This window comes from Carassius gibelio, chromosome B5 (genome assembly GCF_023724105.1).
Source record: "Carassius gibelio isolate Cgi1373 ecotype wild population from Czech Republic chromosome B5, carGib1.2-hapl.c, whole genome shotgun sequence".
NCBI classification, from domain to species: domain Eukaryota; kingdom Metazoa; phylum Chordata; class Actinopteri; order Cypriniformes; family Cyprinidae; genus Carassius; species Carassius gibelio.
In genome coordinates, this window is record NC_068400.1 from 14,625,944 (window position 1) to 14,645,669 (window position 19,726).

Below are 19,726 nucleotides of genomic sequence, written 5' to 3' on the forward strand. Positions count from 1 at the left end.
AAACCTCTCATTGAACCTCACACTCTAAAACAACATAAAGAACTACCAAACTAAAAAAACAAAAAAAACAAAAAACATAACTTAAAATAAAATATCAAAGACTTGTATATATTAATACAATTTTTACAAGTCAGACCATTTATTATACATTTTTGAGTTGTATATTAATCACTTTTGTTTTTTGTCAATTTTATGTTTTATGATATTTTATGTCTGTTTTAATTTTATTATTTTAGCACATCAAGTTAAACTAAATGAAAATGAGAAATCTTGGCAGCTAGTTTTTATATTTCTTTTTATTTCAATAAACATATTATAACACATAATAAGTAACCAGATTTTTTTACTTATGGTTTTAGCTTCAGTCTTTATTCAAGGTCACAATTATTCCACAAATTCACAACATTGATAGATAGATTGGAGACTAATTATCAAACACATTGTAACAGCAAATCCCTTTTTTAAACACACTCTTTTTTTTAGTTACATCTAACCAACTGGTCTAAAGGGGATTTTTAGTGGATTTATGAAGTCAGGTCCATTCACACGAGTTCTAGCAGAGTTTATGCCATCATGAAATGCGTGCTCACTCACACACACACACAAAACGTGTTTTTGCATTTAAAAACAGCTAGATGTAGCGCAGTGGAATGGAATTGAATGTAAGGATCCCCAGACACGATTTTTAAAAGTAGACTTGACATGGTGTGTTAAAAATATCACACTCATCCTGTCGTGCCTTGGTTTCCAATAAACATATAAGAAAACCACGAGTGGCAAAAATACAGGAAGGCCTTTTAATGTTGGTCTGCAAAAATAGCTTTTCATGCTAAGTTGTTTGAAAAAAAAGCGAAAGCAAACAAGTTCTTCTAAAGTCTACAGGAAGGATTTGTAATGCCAATCTGCCTGAGATAGTTTTGTAATAATGTTGACCATGGAGGGATGTAAGAGGGTTGAGTTGTGTTTGTTCAGACGTAATGGAAGGTAACTAATCTTACCTTGTTGATTTTGTTGGTCTTGGGGAGAGTCTGGCTAATGTGGAGGTCTGAGTACCTGAGGGGGTTGTTTATGTCACATGGTACCGACTCGGTCCTGACGAGCTGACGAGCTGAGAGAGAGAGAGCAAGAGAAACAGCATAGTATCCACGGTAACAGGAGGCAGTTGTCACGGTAACAGAAAAACTCGGAAAAGTCTTGTCGCATTTCAATGGAGGAGCCACGAAAGCATATATTATGTACAGTATATATCACAAATATCACATATATGACACCCATGGAAATTCGACAGCAACGACCAGGTTGTGTAGAATATCATTGTTCACTTTTCCAGCAAAGAAAAACAAATCTTTGTGTATTTCATATGCATAAAAGCGTTAAATTCAATTTGCAAGTAGTAATTTATCACAACTCAATACATATAATTTCCAAAAGTTAGTATTATTTCCTATCAGACCAATTCTGAAAGTGCTTCACATTAAATCATCCTTATAAAATTGGCTAGACATTTGTCCTACATTATACTTGTTTTTTTGTAATATACCATTGTAGATTGTAGAATTGTAGAAGAGTGACAGCCAAGACATTTAAAATGTTAAAAAAAGAATAACTGTTTTCAACATTAATAACAGGAAATGCTTGAGCAGCAAATCAGCATATTGGAATGATTTCATAGGGATCATGTGAAACTGAAGACTGGAGAAATTATCATGAAAATTGCAGCATTGCATCAGCATTATAAATTGTATTTTAAAATGCATTAAATATAAAGTGGATATTTTAGATTGTAATATTATTTCACAATATTACTGTTTTTATTGTATTTTATCACATGAATACAGCCTTGGTAATAATAATAATAATAATAATAAAATAAAATAAAAAGAGAGAGAAAGAAAGACTTTAAAAATCCTACCAACCCCAAACCTCTGAATGGTAGTATACATTTCTTTTCATATGACATATCAAACCATTCCAGGGAAAAATGTAATGTATGAAATAGAGAATACTGTGTTTTAGGAGCATGAACCTGCTCCCTTACCTTGAGATGTTACTTGATCTGCAATATAAGAAATGAGGGAAAGATGAAGTGGTGAAAACAGAAAAAGAAATCAAGGATAAGATGAGTGCAGACTAAAGATTATAATGCTTAACAAAGAACAAGACAAACTGTTTAGTACATTTATGCAAAGCAGATGTGAAGCCACTAACAATGACAGTTTAAAAAAAAATAATACATTAATTTCCCTTTAAACACATTATCTTGTTCGGAAAAACCCATTTTCAAAACATAACGTTTTCTGAATAAGATAAAGCATGTAATTACAGTAAATATGTTCAATTGAATATAAAGGAATTATGAGGTTGAAAACATGCTATGTATAAGAACACTGCTGTGTCAGAAATCATATTTGAACCATAATTAATAAGCTGCCTTGTGTAGTACTTTTATGGAATTAAAACAAAAAAAAAGAGAGAGAGAGAGAGAAAAGATAAAAGTGTAAATACCTCTTAATGTGTCCCTACCTCCTCTGTGGTATATGAGTACAAGACAGGGTGGTGCTTCTTTGGTGCATTTGTTGTGGCACTTCAATCTGACAAAAGAAAGCATGACAGAAATGTTTATTAGTTTGCTCTTGTAAAAGCAAATCATTGAATATTCGAAACAAACACTTAATATGCAGCCATTATTTTGAGGGTGTCAAAAGCCAGCAAGTATCTTAGTAACAAGATGCCATAGTCAAGGGTGGTAGAGTGGAAGCTATTAGGCAGGTAATTTATTCAAATAATCTTTTAATGATAATGGTAATTATGCTCAATTTGAAAGTTCAGACTCTACTGCAGACATAAAGTGTCTAGCACTGAATTCTAAAGGGGCTGTGATGCAAACAAAAACATCAAATCACATCTTTACACAGCTGAAATGTTAGGAATTTTCATTTTCAGAGATTTGAGTTGTTATAAGAGAGATGGTTAAAGAAATGATCACAGATAGTGGAGTGTGTATTTAACATTTGACATTTATTGTCTGCATGCTGTGATTCAGCCTGTAATTTCAGCATCAGACAGAATTACAAAAATAAAGATGATCTTTTGATCTTTAAAGAAACTTAAGTGGTGTTTGTTGATGCAAAATGCATCACAACGATTGCTAAGGATTGCTAAAAGTTCTTTATATACATGATTATGTATGGCTGTATTATGTATGTATAGATGTATTATATATGTATCAAAGTCGTTTGCCCTAGTTATTATTTATCTCATGCAGTAATTTAGACTTTCATCTCATAATTTAGACTTTTTATCTCTGTTGTTTTTGTTTGAACTCTTTGACTTTTTCTCATAATTGTTTCATTTCAAAACGTTATTTCATATTTAATTTGAACTTTTATATAATTATAACTTAGTATACAATTATTTTGTGTCATAATTTCAACTTTTTATTAGCACCATATAATTTCAGCTTTGTATCTCATAATTATGTCTTTGAATCTGATAATTTCAATGTTTTACCTCATAATTATTAACATTTGTATTTTATTTAATTATTTTAGAATTGGTTTATATTATATTCTCAACTTTTTATCTCTATGAATTATGACTACATAATCATTTCAAACTAATACTATTTTCAAACTCTTTTCATAATTGTCATAATTTAATCTTTTTATTTCATAATTATGACTTAGTTTCTTATAATTTCTACATTTTATCTCATAATTACGACTACATAAACATTTCAACTTTTTGTCATAATTTCAACTTTGTTATAATTGTTTTATAAAATAATTATAACTTTTATATCATATTTATGATGACTTAGTACCTCTTGATTTTAATGTTATCTAAAAATGATGACTATATAATGGCTCAACTTCTTGTCATAACCCTTTTTTTTCATAATTTAAACTTTTTGTTATAATGGTTTTACATTATATGCTCTTTATGTGTTTACATTATATTATAACTTCTTATCTCAATTAGGACTTAGTACCTTATCATTTAAACAATATATTATAATAATTATGACTACACAATCATTTCAACCTTTTGACATAATTTAGTTGTTTGTCATGTTTTTTGTCAAAAACTTTTTATCTCATAATTCTGACTACAAAATTATTTCAACATCTTGTCATAACTTTTTGGCATAATTTCAACGTAATAATTTTCTGCTTCATATTAGCATTTAAACTTTTTATCTCAAAATTATGACTTAGTATCTCATAATTACACTTTTCATGTCATATTATCATTTATAAAACCACAGTTTCCTAATGTGGCAGAAATGGAAAGTTGTAGCACTTACTTGCAGTTTTTGCATTTTAAGCCGAACAGCATTCCTTTCCCACACACGATACATGTCTGTGACATCCAGTACTTCGTGGAAAACCTACACAAGCACAAATAAGTAGTGTGATTTATTACTGAGCCTCTTTTGAGACATTTTCCAAGGGAAAAAAACCCTCTAATTTCATCCATCTATAAAATACATGAGGCCATATGGGTTTGTTTCGCTTCGTTGTCAAATTATCAGCAGATGGTTCTGACCTTTTGACAGCCACTCCTAAACTCTTCAGATGAAAGAGCGAATGTGTCACAACAGCGATCACATTTGCCAAGTAACCTTTTCATCGAGAGACAGATATGTGCAGCATTCGCCCAAAGATAGGCACTTTGGCAGTAATTCTCAATTTAGAGCAATTTAATTGTAACCAAGTATCTCTTTTAATATCTCCTTTGTGCTCTACTGCACTTCTGCATAAATACATGAGAGGACAAAGGCCATACGGACACATCAGCAATTGTTTAGTAGAACTGTACGGAAGGTGCTCTATTTATTCTTCATCTTCTATCTCTAGCTCTTTTTGTTTACACATCGTCATATTTGCCGTTCTCCACAATGAAAGAGCCATTCAAATCTCCTGCAATAGAGTTCCTCTGAAGGGTCACTGTGCATTTGCCAATCTATTTCTCTGATATGAACAGAAGCTGACAGTTAATAGGATATGACTAATGGGCTCTGACAGTGTCATAGTGTCTTCATTAGATTGAAGCCATACTGTCTCATAAAAGTGGAGGCTGGCTTTAGTACGCAGCTCACATCACCATAGCCAGTTTGAAGTTGATATGAGCGTTTCAATTTTTTGGATCTGTTTATCTGCTTGCGTTTTGAAACTGGCAGTTGTCCGTCTTTGATGACATGCAGACGTCGATTTCCACATCTAAAGTACTAGGAAAATTAGCTTTGGTGAACTTGGTGAAGCTACAGTATGCACTCATTAAAAACCCTGTTAACTTTGATCACAAAAGCACAGTTTTTCGTGGTCTACGTACAAATGCAGGCTCTCTGTTAAACTTTGGATTGGTGGTATTTGGGGTTAACATGTCATCAGATTTGAGCAGGCATGACTGGAGATCCACAACCACACGAGTTAATTGGCTTGACATTTTGTAACCACTACCACACATTTACATCTGCACAAAACGTACCTGTGTTTTATGGAGTTGCCGAGGTCTCTGCGAGATATTTGAGGAGACCAGCGAGGAACAGACAGAGTATCTGGAACAGAAAGGTGATTGGGTCAGACACAGGAATACAGGATTAACGCGTATAAACAAAGAATTAAAACATCAAATAACTATTATAAACCTTAAAATCACTTTCATTAAGAGGATAAAAGAAGTATTAGTATTAGAAATCCTGGATGAGCTATAAAGTGCTTATAAAAAAGCAACAAGTTACAAGAAGCCATACATATGATTTTAGCATAGTTAAGAGGTTTTTAATAAGTTGTTTTAAATATACATATTTTAATATTTTAATACATTTACAGTATCATTAGTGTCAGATTTTTTAAAGAAAACAATATTGTTATTATTTTTATCTTTTATTCATTTTCATTTTAGGAATGCATTAAATAGATCAAATGTGACAGTATAGACACTTATACAAGATATTTCCTAAATATTTCTATTTGAAATAAATACTGTTTTTCTATTCATCCTGAAAAAATTTTATCACTGTTTACATAAGAATAATTTGCAACACAACTGTGTTCAGCATTGTGAAGATTTTTATATTACATTTCAAAATATATTAAAATAAACAGAGTTATTTCAAATTGTAATAATTTAACAATATGACTTTCTTACTGTATTTTTAATCAAATAGAAGAGAGACTTCCAAAAACATTCCAAAAAAACGAATGAATGGTAGTGACCTCATTATAATTTTATTGGAAAAAAAAACACTATATTAGTGCTGTCAAACGATTAATAGCATCCAAAATAAAATAAAAATGGTTTACGTAATAAATGTTTGTATTGTATATATTTATTATGCATATATAAATACACACACATGCATGTATATATTTAAGAAACATATATTTCTATATTAAATAATATAGAAATACAGAAGTAATCTACTTAAATAATACACGTAATTATTTTCAAGATATATTTTATTATAAAATAAATATACACAGTATACACACATATATTACATAAACAAAAACTTTTATTTTGGATGCGATTAATCGCAATTAATCACTTGACAGCACTATGTAATATATAAATACTTAAAATATAAATCCTTAAATGCTTAAAAAGATGAATCAAATAGAATTTGAAGAATTGAAATATGATGTCTTCTGTCATCACTCAAATGGACAAGATCTGATAAAACCTAAATGGAGACTTGTAAGACAATAATCACATTTGCTTCCCACAGCACTGTTAGTTCGAAAAGCCATTCATCAGATTGTCTACGCTCAATTATACTCCATTTGTTTATGGTTATGAGATATGAAGACAAGCACACATGCACATGTACACACACACTCACAATAATCTGCACTGCCTTATTCTTAAAGCTTTAAATACTGTATGAAAATATATGAGGAGCCTTGCATTCATAACCTGCCTCAGTCTGCCTTTGATTGCATCCACTTATATATTCACTTGAGATTCCTGATGACTGCCTCTGTCAGTGCGCATTGCCTGATGCTTATATCAAATATGGATGTGAGTGTGTCTCTATTGTGACCTCAGCATTCTGCTCGGCTAGTTCTTTCAGGTGGATCAGGATGAACAGGGAGTTCCAAATTAGATCAGTGCTTTGATATGATCTTTGTTCTGGGGTGCCGGACGACTTCTGAATCATGAGTGATCTTGAGGGGAAAAACAACATAAATATATGAGTGTTTTTCTGACTATGTGCACTTTAATGGCCCAGGGGTTGATTGTTATCAAAACTTACAGACAAGTTTAAACTTTTTATTATGTGACGCTTATTTTACTTTAGTTTATATTTAAATAATTGTGAGTTTATATCTGATAATTTACACTTTTTTTGAGAATTGTGAGATATACAGTAAACTCAATATATATATATTAGGGCTGTCAAAAATAGCGCGTTAACGATGTTAATTAGTTGTTTGCCGTTAATTACCTCAAATTTTTTAACGCATTTCACGCATGCGCAGTGTGACAAATTATTCAGGTCAGGAAAGTCTCGTCGATCTCAGCGAAAACAGCGGCGAGCCCCGCGACGAAAACACAGAAGAAGCTTAAGGTTTTACCCCAGTTACTCTCAAATATATTCATGCCAAGCTCGATAAACAGAGACGACTTTGGTACGCTGGAGCTTCTTCCTGTTATAGCGTCCTGTGTTTCACAGAACGCCTACATGCAATGCAGAGAAAATTACAGCTGTTTGGGAAAGCATATGAATTTTTACTTGGTTTTACTGGCACTTGAAGCCTTCAGAACGTTAAAATATCGATCCTAAAGTATTGTGGCAGAGCAAATGAACACCTCCCAAAAACAAGAGTGCCCAGAGTGCAGAGGGCGCATGTTTGAGTTTCTGAGTTCATTCTTTCGAGTTTCTCTATGCATAATTTCATAGATATGTGACTATATTTAACCACTGGTTCACCTAAAACTCTTACACTATCTGTAGTTAAATGGCATGGTTTGATATAGTGCTCAGTTAATTTGATCTAAGTAAATGTTACAACTTTTGAAATTCAGAAAAAAAGAACCACATGATGAAACAATACATGAAAATTATGTATCTGTGTCCTGTTATTTATCTTTTGGTATGCATTTCAGAAAAAAAATGGTTAGGATTCAGGTGTAATTGCAAATAGTGATTAATCATGATTAATCCACTGAAAATTCTGATTAATTTGATAAAAAATTTTAATCATTTGACAGCCCTAATATATATATATATAATTCGCCTACAAAAATTTATTATGCATTGCAATCATTTATTTTTTTATATTTCGCATGTTTGTATGCTGCTGTGTGTCAAATGTTATCATTACCACACATAGGAAACACCATATTTAAGTTACTGTGAATAAAAACAAGACAATCTGTTTAATGTCATACTGTTGTTCATATGGGTGAGAATCATTCACACTTTTCCACAAATTTACAGTGCTCAAAAAACTAGATGTGGCCTAAGCACAATGTATTAAACAGACTGTACTTCTATTCTTCAAAGACTGTTTTTCACTAATGTACAAATGTGTGTATCTTTTTAATGCAGCTGGAATTATCCACTTATATGAATGTACACACTTGCACATTAAAAACCCACAGTGAACAAAGCAAAGAGCCCCTGCTAATGTTTTTTGTACATTATTTCAATGATATGTTCAATGCTCAGACAACGAAGACAAATGCTATTTTTACATCAGCAAAGTAATTCTGCTCATGCTAAGAAGCTCTTCTCAGAAATAAACATACTGGAAATATAGAAGCAATCTGATTATAAAAACAGAAGCTGGTCTCACTATTGATATCTTTATATTTGACATATGCATCAATTTAGTACTTAACCCTCTGGAGTCGATTTATGCGTATACGCATGATCAGGCACCTGATAACCCCGAAATAAACTTAAATTACACTTTCAGTTTTGATTGTACAGATAAGAGCAATACATCAATCGAATCTGTAAAGGGTCTACTTTTTTTGAATACAGACACAATAACAACAAAACTTTGTGCACTCATAAAATAAATATAACAAATGAGGTGTGCTGTCTGCAGCCTTTGTCTGCACTGATCTTCATTTAGAAACGCTTCATTAAAATGAATTGTAACTCAGTGAATACTCAACGAAGAGACATAACAGATATATCTATAGAAAGCTTGACATGTTTACTTTTAAACTGAACAAGTGCTGCTGATCCATATGAAATCCATATGAAAACAGTGCAATGTCCAGTCTTTAGAATATGACCACACCACAACAGAAAACAATGCAGCGAGACTGTTCTTTAAGTTTTTTTTATTTTACTGTTTGCTTCGCGATGGGAGGAATAAGACATAATTCACCCCAAGAAGATGTAATGAGGATTACCTCAGGATTTGAGATTTGGATTTCCTCAGAAAAAGAAAAAGAAAAAGAATGAATCGCTTTATTCAGCAGAGATCATAAACATGAGTAAGTCTCTTTTTATTTATTTATATAATTGTAGTAGATTTCACATAATGTGTAAACATTTAACTATTTAGACTTTTTCCAAACTATAATTCCTGACTAAATGTATAATCAAGTGAATTATTATGAAGTTTCAATAAAAATATACACTACTATTTCATTCAAACGCTTGATGTAAATAACATAAATGTAATAAATTAATGTGACTGTAACAAACAAAAAAAACCTGACAAAAATATTCTCAGCTCTTTTCCAAATTAATAATAATAATAATAACAATAAATGTTAATAAATGAGCAATGATGCTAAAAATTCAGCTTTGAAAGTCAGCTTTGATTGTTCCTAATAAATCAAAGATGTGAACATTTTTGTTAAATGAAATACAGGTGAAATAAAAAAAATCTAAATATTGAATAAAACTAACTGAAATCAAATGTTTAAATAGCCTACAAAAATTACTATAACTAAAACTAAACAGAAATATGAAACCCCCAAAAACTAATAAAAAAGACAAAAGCCCAGTTTACTAAAACTTAAAATGAAATTCAAATGAAAACTGAAAATATAAAAACAAAAGCTATATTTATAATACAATAATAGCTTTGAAATAATACTAAAATAACACTGATGTCAATAAATAAATGCATTTTGATTAAAAATGATACAAATTATTTAAAATTAATCACAGCAGTGATAATTTTAAACAAAAGCCTTGCTTGCCTGTTTCTATGGTTACCAAACTTTTTTTTATCAAACTTCTAAAAGAGATGATGCAAACTATAACAAAAAAAAAAAAAAAAAAAAAAAACAGAAACTAATCTTATTTACTATAATAATCAGATACATTTGTAAGGAATACACTGAAATATAAGCTAACAGAAAAATTATCCAACAACTGACAAAACACTTCAGCATATGCTACAAGGACTGTATCGATTATAGAATGATTACTGTATTTCTATACATGGTACTTAAATGTAAATCAAATCCTTTCATTCTCTGAAGAAATGGAGCAGTCTTTCATTAGACTTGAGTTAAGTTTCCTGACAATCTCACATCATCTCACAGCAGGTGGATGTTTGATCCGCAGGCACACAAACAGACCTACTTACTTGTGAATACAAACTAGCATCACTACAGAGCAGGTCAATGTGTGTTTAATTGGTGCATCTAAAACTACCAGAGGCAGATGTCTAATTTCCAGAAAAACATTAATATGTTTCTCATTTTCCCTTTTTAAACCAACACGCAGTCATTAATAATCACCATGTTGACTCAATCGCTCAATTAACTAACAAATTTAGACATGACAAGACAAGCTTGAGTTTGTTCATGCCAGATGAAGCAACAGTTGGTCAATTGTCAAGATCGACCAATCACATGCCAGTTTTAGTGTTATAAATAATACCATATAGGCACCTTACAAACAGACAGACTAAACCAAATGGTTTGTTAAACAATGACTAACATAGTGATTCGCCTCTGAGTCTTTTCTAGGGCACTACAAAGCACTATTATTAGATTTAGTTTGATAAGATTTCAGCTGAAAGGCTTTTTTCAATAGAGAAATATGAGTGATGTTAAGTACATTTCATACCTGCTATTGACCTGCTCTCAAACAATTCTGTGGATTTGAGTGACAGCCTGATAAATGATGTTATAAAAGTGCTGCACTGCGTCTTTGTGTCATGAGGATAAACGACGGCAGCCGAGAAATTGTACAGTAGTTTAAATTAGTTCTATATATGTAAATGACTAAACAGTCCTCAAACTTTAATTTTCAAGTAATGAAATTAAATGAAGAACAAAGGAAATGTGTGATGCGTTTGCACAAATCACTACGAAAACCATACATTTTGACAGTACTATTTCCTTCTACTTAATGCCTTGTTTTATTGTTTATCCTCCCCACATCTTCTCAGTTTTATGTCCAAAAGTTAAAGTTTTACTCTGTGTCTCTGTTGTGAAGTTGTGGGTAATAAAAAAAAATCATTTTGTCTGTCTGTCTATCTATCATTCATACATGCATTTATTTTATTTTATTGTATTAGTTTTATCTTTCCAAAAGTGTCTCTCTGTTGGGAAGCTGTGGATAACGTGCAAAATATGACCCTAAATTGTGGAGAAGGTGTTGAATAATATTAATATTTGAATATTATTAAAATTATGTTTGCATTGATGATGATAATAATAATAATAATAATAGTGCTGTCAAACAATTAATTGCAATTAATCGCATCCAAAATAAAAGTTTTGTTTAGATAATATATATGTGTGTGCTGTGTATATTTATTATGTATATGTAAATACTAACACATACAGTTTTATTTTTTTAATATATTTGCAATGTATTTACATGCATATATTTCTATTTATATAATTTATATTATATATAAATATATTAAATATATAAACGCAAAAATTGTGATAATCGTTTGACTGCATAAAATAATAATAATAATAATAATGTTAATAATGATAATAATAATAATTATTATTATTATTATTATCATCATCATAAACTTTATCACACACTGTGCATTTACTCTGCAATATATCAAAATCTGCACTCAAAAGTACAAAATTTTTATTTAAACGGAAACATTTTGTTTTCTCCTAAGGAATTTTAGGAGAAACATCTAAGATTCTTAAAACAAACTAAGCTCTCTATTAAGCATCTTGATCTATGAAAGTACAACATCCAAACACCATGAATATCCTCTGGGTTGTTTGTCTTTCTCTACCCTATTCTTTACTTTCAGTTGTGATGTCTAGGGTTAAACTACACGTAACTATTTCATAGTTTTGCACACACTGTTTGTATTCTCTGTGCATGTCAAGAAACCTGAAACCGTGAAGTACAGACCTTGGGCAAACTGTTGCATGCTGTGTACAATAATACTGTCACCACATGCAGAAAAACAACAGACACATTAACCAGGGCTGACGACACTCGCGAGGCCTGGATACTGCCACCGTGTCCGGCCTGGAGCCCCATCGGGAGGTCCAGAATGTAAGTAATGCCATTACAGTGGCTGCCACAAACCCAATGAGATTATACCCCTGAAAGAGGTTTATCGGAAATTCAACTATAATGATCTTTCATCTGGTTTTCAACAAGCTCTTGCATCCAAAAGCCTGGAGGAATTTAGTTGTTCTGGTACATAATTTTGGTTGATTATATAAAAAAAAAAAAAAATCTTTCAGTTAGTAGCTAAGGTAATATTTCTAATTTCATTTAAAGTAATAGTACACCCCAATCTGAATAAGAGTCCAAAAATCTGATAAAAACAATATTCCACATAACTGAACAATTCACCAACATATTTTTTAGAACTATTTATTATACATGGTGCTTGATCTGGGCATATTTCTCTCTTGATTCAGATGACTTTTTTACTGGACAAAGCAATATTATGGACAGAGAACTGTAATTTTGCCAGAAGCAACATTTTTAAGTTAAAAACGTCTTAATGACTGATTTATTACAAACATGTAGCTTTTCACTTCACAAGATGTTTTTTTTTTTTTTCCCATATGTTTTATTAGGTTTTCTCAACATTAAAACAAGACATCCAACCATCTGAACATCACATCAAAACAAAATGACTCCAGGACAGCATACAAAACTTAGAAATAATAATAATAATTAAAAAAAAAAAAAAAAAAAAAAAAATATACACAAATATGTAACTAAATAAAAACAAATAAATTAATAAAATTACACATATACACACCCCCCCCCCCCCAAAAAAAAAAAAAAAAAAAAAAAAAAAGGTTTTTACAGGGAATAGTTATTTACATACAATATCAGCAGCAATTTACTATTTAACCTTGATATTTTCCTTGAGTTCTATTCTCCTGTCAGGTTTACTTGGTTGCAGAAGTGTAGAAAGGAATTCCAAATGCTATAAAACTCTTTTAACCTCCCTTTGATGATGTATGTCAGTTTTTCCAGAGCAAGATTAGAGGACATTTCCTTGATCCATTGATTAGAAAAGGGTCTTTGAGTCTCTTTCCATTTTAATGCAATGACACGTTTGGCCTGCAGCAAACTAAAATCTATTAGTTTGCGCTTCTTTGTATTCACAACCAGGGTACTTGGGTACATATGAAATAAACACAGTTTTGGGTCAAGAGGAACATTTTCTTCTGTTAATTGACAGATCAAACAAAGAGTCTCCTTCCAGAATTTCTGCATCTCTTTACATTCCCACATACAATGATAAAGTGTACCTATTTCTTCTCTGCATTTTGTACAACAGTCAGGAATATTTGGATTGAATTTATTTAGCTTTACTGGGGTAATGTATGTTCTAAAAAGCCATTTATACTGCAGTAGTCTGCATCTTGTATTGATGCTATGGGTTTGGGCAAATAAACATGATTCTTCCCATTCTTCTTTCGAAATATTTTCCTGGAGATCATTTTCCCAAGCAGATAGGTAAGATAGAGAATTTTCTTTTGACCCCTCAAGAAGTAAATTGTAAAAAGAAGATAAGTTACCCCTGCTGTTCAAATGCTTTAAAGTGTAATTTTCAATAGTTGACAGTGGAGGTTCTGTATACGTTTTCATTTGGGAGTACACAAAGCTCCTAACCTGTAAGTATTTAAAGAAGTGATTCTGAGGAAGGCCGTAGTATTTCACCATTAACTGAAAGGACATCAAAGAACCTTCTTCATACAAGTCTTTAATTTGACTAATGCCTTTGAGCATCCAGTTTTTAAATCCAATATCGTTTCTGCCAGGTATGAATACTGAATTACCCCAAATTGGTGAAAGACCCGACAATTTAATTCCTTCCTCTAAAAAGTTATGTGCTTCATACCATACAGATATGGTATTTCTAAGAAAAGGGTTTTTGGTATATTTTTTTAGAGTTTTTATTGGGGAAGAATAAAGATATGTCTGTAAAGAGTGTGTTGTTTCACTGTTTTCCAGATCAACCCATGCCGGAGAGGTGTCCGTATTCTTGAAATAGTACATGGCTGTACAAAGTTGGGCTGCCCAATAGTAAAGTTTAATATTTGGTACTCTAAGTCCTCCCCGGTCATATGGCAGATAGAGAAGGGATAAGCGTAATCTAGGTCGTTTATCATTCCATATGAATTTTGTAAAGGTTTTATTAAGTGTGGAAAAGAAAGAGGTTGGTGGCGGAAGTGGGATTGACTGGAAAAGATATAAAATCTTGGGCAGAACTGACATCTTTATAATGTTTATGCGTCCAATAATGGAAATGGGTAATGCTTTCCACCTTTCCAGTGAGTCTATGATTTTCTTTACTAATGGGTCATAATTAGTCGCAATAATCGTCTTTATATTAGGAGTTATCTTAATACCTAAATATATAAATCCTTCAGGGGTATTAGTAAATTGCCTGTTATATGTAGAATTAATCCTTTCATCTTCATTTAAGATTAGCAGGGCACTTTTATTTTTGTTAATTTTATAACCTGAAAAACTTTTAAATTCTGATAGTATGTTGTTAAGTGTCGGAATAGAAGTCTTCAAATTTGAAAGAAAAACTATAATATCATCTGCAAACAAAGATAGACAGTGTTCCTTTTCTCCTACTGTTATACCTTTTACATCCGGACTATTACGAATTGTCATTGCAAGAGGTTCAACTGCAAATAAAAATAGTAGGGGGGACAAAGGACAACCTTGGCGTGTGCCTCTACTTAAATTAAATGGTTTTGAAATTTGGTTATTTGTTATTACTTCTGCTTGAGGTTCTGTATAAAGTAATCTGATCCATTTAAGATAACCATCTCCCAGTCCAAATCTTTTAAGCGTTTCAAATAGATAGCCCCACTCAATTCTGTCGAAGGCCTTTTCGGCATCCAATGACAGGACTGCGTGGTCTTTGGCATTCTGTTTTTTGTATAGTATATTAAATACCCTACGGGTGTTATGAAAGGCTTGTCTTCCAATAACAAATCCATTTTGGTCATTCATGATGAGGTTGGGCACCAGTGTTTCAATTCTATTAGACAGCACTTTGCAGAGTATTTTCGTGTCGCAAGACATTAAAGATATTGGCCTATAAGATGATTTATCCTTGGGAGATTTTCCTGGTTTTAATACAAGAGTTATTACTGCAGATCTTAATGAAGGTGGTAGAACTCCTTTTTCCAACGACTCGTTAAATACATCAAGTAAGTGGGGCATAAGTTTCACTGCAAATTTTTTATAAATTTCTACAGGTATACCATCAGGCCCAGGAGCCTTTCCGTTATTCATACACTGTAATGCTTCTTGCAGCTCTTCAATACTTAAATTTCCCTCCAGTTTACATCTATCCTCATTTGATAAAGTAGGGAAATTAAGTTTATCCAAAAAGGAATTTTGTACTTCACAAGATGTTAATTGTTAACTGGAGTCGTGTGGATTACATGTGGATTATTGTGATGTTTTTATCAACTGTTTGGACTCTGACGGCACCCATTCAGAGGATCCATTGATGAGCAATATTAATATTGATATATAATATTAATATTATTTTTAGTGTAAATAAAAACACTGCTCAACAGTAGTTGTATTTCAATAAAAGCCAAAAATTTTGATTAATTTAAGTATTAATTTGTCAAAAAACAAAACAAAAAAGAAAAGAAAAACATCCTAACAGTTACTCCTCCGGATTTTTCCCACAGTGTACAAAGCATATAGCAGACTTGAAAAAAAGCTTGGAAGGGGTCTATCATTCATAATTCTGGAAACAAGAAGTCAAAACTTTTCCCTCCATCTGTAAAATAATCTCATTCCAAAACAAAGTCTTATGCGTCATTCTTGTATCATTCCCAGTCTTCTCACACACACACGGCTTCTGTTCGGCCCATTATTCCTCTAATAGCCCACGCTAAGAGGCCCCCGGTGTAGAAGAGACTGGGCTTGGACGATATGCGCCCACACGATGCCAGGTGTCCTGGGACACATGTGGGTTCGGGACGTTGCCCTTTAATAGGTGATGAGAAGGAAAGTCACATTGTGAAAGAAAACTACAAAGAAAGTTGTACTTGAACAGCGCGCGTCATCAGACATCTGTCAACACTAGCTGTGATCTAACAATGTTGACCAAGCATTTGAGTATTCAAACACTTGAATAAGAAATTCAGATCAGGGTTTTGCCTCAAAAATGACAAACAATATATATAACGAAGCAAAATAACTAAATATAATGTTAGCATATAATAACTTATATTTAAAAGAAAAACATTAGTTAATGTGATATATTGTATATTTCTTATACATTTGTAACTATTGCAGCCAAAATGAAACAATTTACAAACCATTTTAATTTTTTAATATTCTTCTTTTAAATAATTTATTACATATATATATATATATATATATATATATATATATATATATACTGTATGTATATATATTAGAAGTAAACACATTTTAAGTGAATGTATGAGGTGTAGAAAATAAAAAAGAAAGAGAGGAAATAAAGCAAATTTACGAAAGATTATCTTTTAACGTTTATATATACCAGAAACATGTAGCAAGAAAGTCAATCATGGGTCAGTTTTGATTTCATGCTGACTTAATCTTAATTAATATAGTATTCTATAATATATGGAGTTTAAATTCTCATCATCTGTGTTTTATGAAGGACTTAAACAATGGGTTGTCTTGCAAATAGGTTAATGCTGCTACTCACTTGCTGAGGGGGTATCGGAGTGCACTGGTGGTGTCGAAGGGACAAAATTGGGGAAAAAGAAGGAGCGGAGTGAGTGATCGGAGTGGAGAGGAGAGCGCTGGGTCGGCAGGTTTTCACAGCTTCCAGCCACACTGCTGTGGATCTTCAGGTTCAACGGCTTGTTCTTCTTTTTTGCTCTACAAAGAGAGTAAGGGGAAAAACAAATGAGCCCAAAATAAGACAAGAAAGTGTTTACAATGCTGTATCTGGTTTCAAAACAAGCTCTAGCACGTCATGCTCCAGAAACAGATTTAGCTTCAAAACTCTGAATAGGTTAAGTCACATTCACATGGATGCTTACATAAACTCATGTACTCAAAAAAAAAAAAAATTAAAATGATGGCTTGAGCGGCTTGATTAGGGTTTGGTTGAGCATTTTAACCAGTCACACACCTGTCCCTTAAGTGCCAGAATGCAGATCTTGAAATCAGTCTTTAGACTCTTTAGTGATGACCCTAATGAATAAAAAATTTGGTAAATTAAATTAAATTAAATTAAATTAAATTAAATTAAATTAAATTAAATTAAATTAAATTAAATTAAATTAAATTAATGAATGAATGAATAATGAACTAACGAATCAACGAACAAACAAACGAACAAACAAACGAACAAATGAATGAAGGAATTAATGAATGAATGAATGAATGTACAAACAATTTGCAAATAAAGCATTTATTTATAATAATTTACAATTTATAATCGCTTCGTTGATTACAATGCAATCTTAGTCTAAATATTTAACAAAACAGGTTCTGGCATTATAATATAAATTTATGTAAGCATTGTAAATGTACAGTAACCAAAATTATAACAAGACCTCGCCATAGTTTTTGTTTCTATTTTGATTACTTCTCACATATCAGTAGGACACACACAATCTGGCACTGTTAAAGAGTGATGCTTATTTAGACACAAGTTTGCTTGTGAACTCAGGAAAGCTGTTCTCCAGCTGAGTCACACAATGAGAGATTTCTGGCTCCTAACAATAAATAAACAGACCACAGGTTATCATGAGGGCACAGTCAGCAATTAAAAAACACTTATTATACCATTCAAATCCAATTAGATCCATTTATTTTCTGTGTGGGTGAATGTTTGCAAGGGCAGATGTCATGCTGTTCAGAATATCCTCCTTTCTTGTCTATGAATTTGTCACCTTTCTCTTAACTTCATAAAGTCTATCATGTTTAATAATCAACATAATAATATAATAATTGAACAGTCTTGGAAACAACTAAACAACTGTGAATTCTGCTCTAGATATTTTCCCTCATGATGTCATTATTGCTTTTAGCATCTCTCAGTCTTAACAGTGAAAAAATGAACTGCCAGATGCAGATGCAGCTGAAAATATGCATTCGCATGCAAGGGCGTATAGTTTATGGGGTGGGGGGGTTGGGGGGGGGGTTACTAGCAAGTACAACACTCTCAATATTTATACCATGGTTAATGGAAACCTCGAATCAGGCTATTAATTAATTATTTGAATTAATTATATTATTCTACACTTTTATAAGCGCTAACTTTATGTGCCAACTGAGCGGAGCAGAACACTGTATAACTGAAGTGCAACCACTTTAAAATGCTATGGAGAAAGTGGAACAGTATCTAAACAAAGCAAATGAGCTAAAAAGACTGATGGAAAGAGGAGATTAATTCATCAATAGCGATTAATCATTTGACAGCATTGCTTATTGTTTAAATAAAACAGTATCCAAGATTTAAAGGGATAGTTCATTCAAAAACTCTTTCATTGTTTAAGCTGTTCCAAACCTGAATGATTATATATATATATATATATATATATATATATATATATATATATATATATATATATATATATATATATATATATATATATATATGTTTTTTTTTCAGCTGTTATTAAGATATTTTGAAGGATGTGGGTAACCAAACAGCTGGTGGTAGCCATTGACTTCCATAGTATGAAACAAAACAAAAAAATACCATGAAAGTCAATGGCTACCGTCAGCTGCTTGGTTTCCAACATTCATAAATTATCTTCTTTTGTGTTTAACACAAGATAGACTTACACAAGGTTTGGAAAAAGTCAATTTAAAACAAAATTTCTATTTTGGGGTAAACTTTCCCATTAACATGCAACACAACAAATTAGCTGTAACTGTTAAACTAAATAATAAATAGTATGAACCTATAATAATAATTTTTATACTCTTCTTTTCCTAAAATCATCTATCAGGCCAGACTGGACTCCTCCACAAGTCAAATTTGTGTTTGAAAACACAATATTATTTTGTAACTAGACAGCAATACCATATGAAAGAGCTTGACTTAAATCAAAGGAATAGTGTGGGCATCAAAACATCCCTGATTGGTGATTTGCAATGTCCAGATCATTCATTGAACCCCCTTCTTAATGTAATCAATGAACAAATTGGATTTGATTTTACCCTGTGCACATGTGGTGTCCTATTGGTTAAGGTTTGATATTTAGAAAGCTTTGAAGTAGGACAGAGAGATGTCAACTAACAGCAAATTAAAAGGGAAACAACACGATGCAAATCCTTAACAGGAAT

General features: G+C 31.8%; 1 protein-coding gene across 3 annotated transcripts in view; it reads right to left on the reverse strand.

Moving 5' to 3' along the window:
• ksr2 (kinase suppressor of ras 2) overlaps positions 1-19,726 on the reverse strand; it is a 97,477-nt gene that overhangs the window by 41,851 nt on the left and 35,900 nt on the right. For 2 of the 3 annotated variants that reach the window (XM_052557316.1, XM_052557315.1), the window contains exons 6-11: positions 17,127-17,302; positions 5,491-5,560; positions 4,307-4,390; positions 2,506-2,591; positions 2,039-2,056; positions 999-1,108 (exon numbers count right to left, since the gene is read on the reverse strand). In XM_052557316.1, coding sequence (XP_052413276.1) covers positions 999-1,108; positions 2,039-2,056; positions 2,506-2,591; positions 4,307-4,390; positions 5,491-5,560; positions 17,127-17,302 — 544 coding nt within the window. The remainder of the gene's footprint in view (positions 1-998; positions 1,109-2,038; positions 2,057-2,505; positions 2,592-4,306; positions 4,391-5,490; positions 5,561-17,126; positions 17,303-19,726) is intronic. The other variant, XM_052557317.1, reaches the window with a different exon arrangement.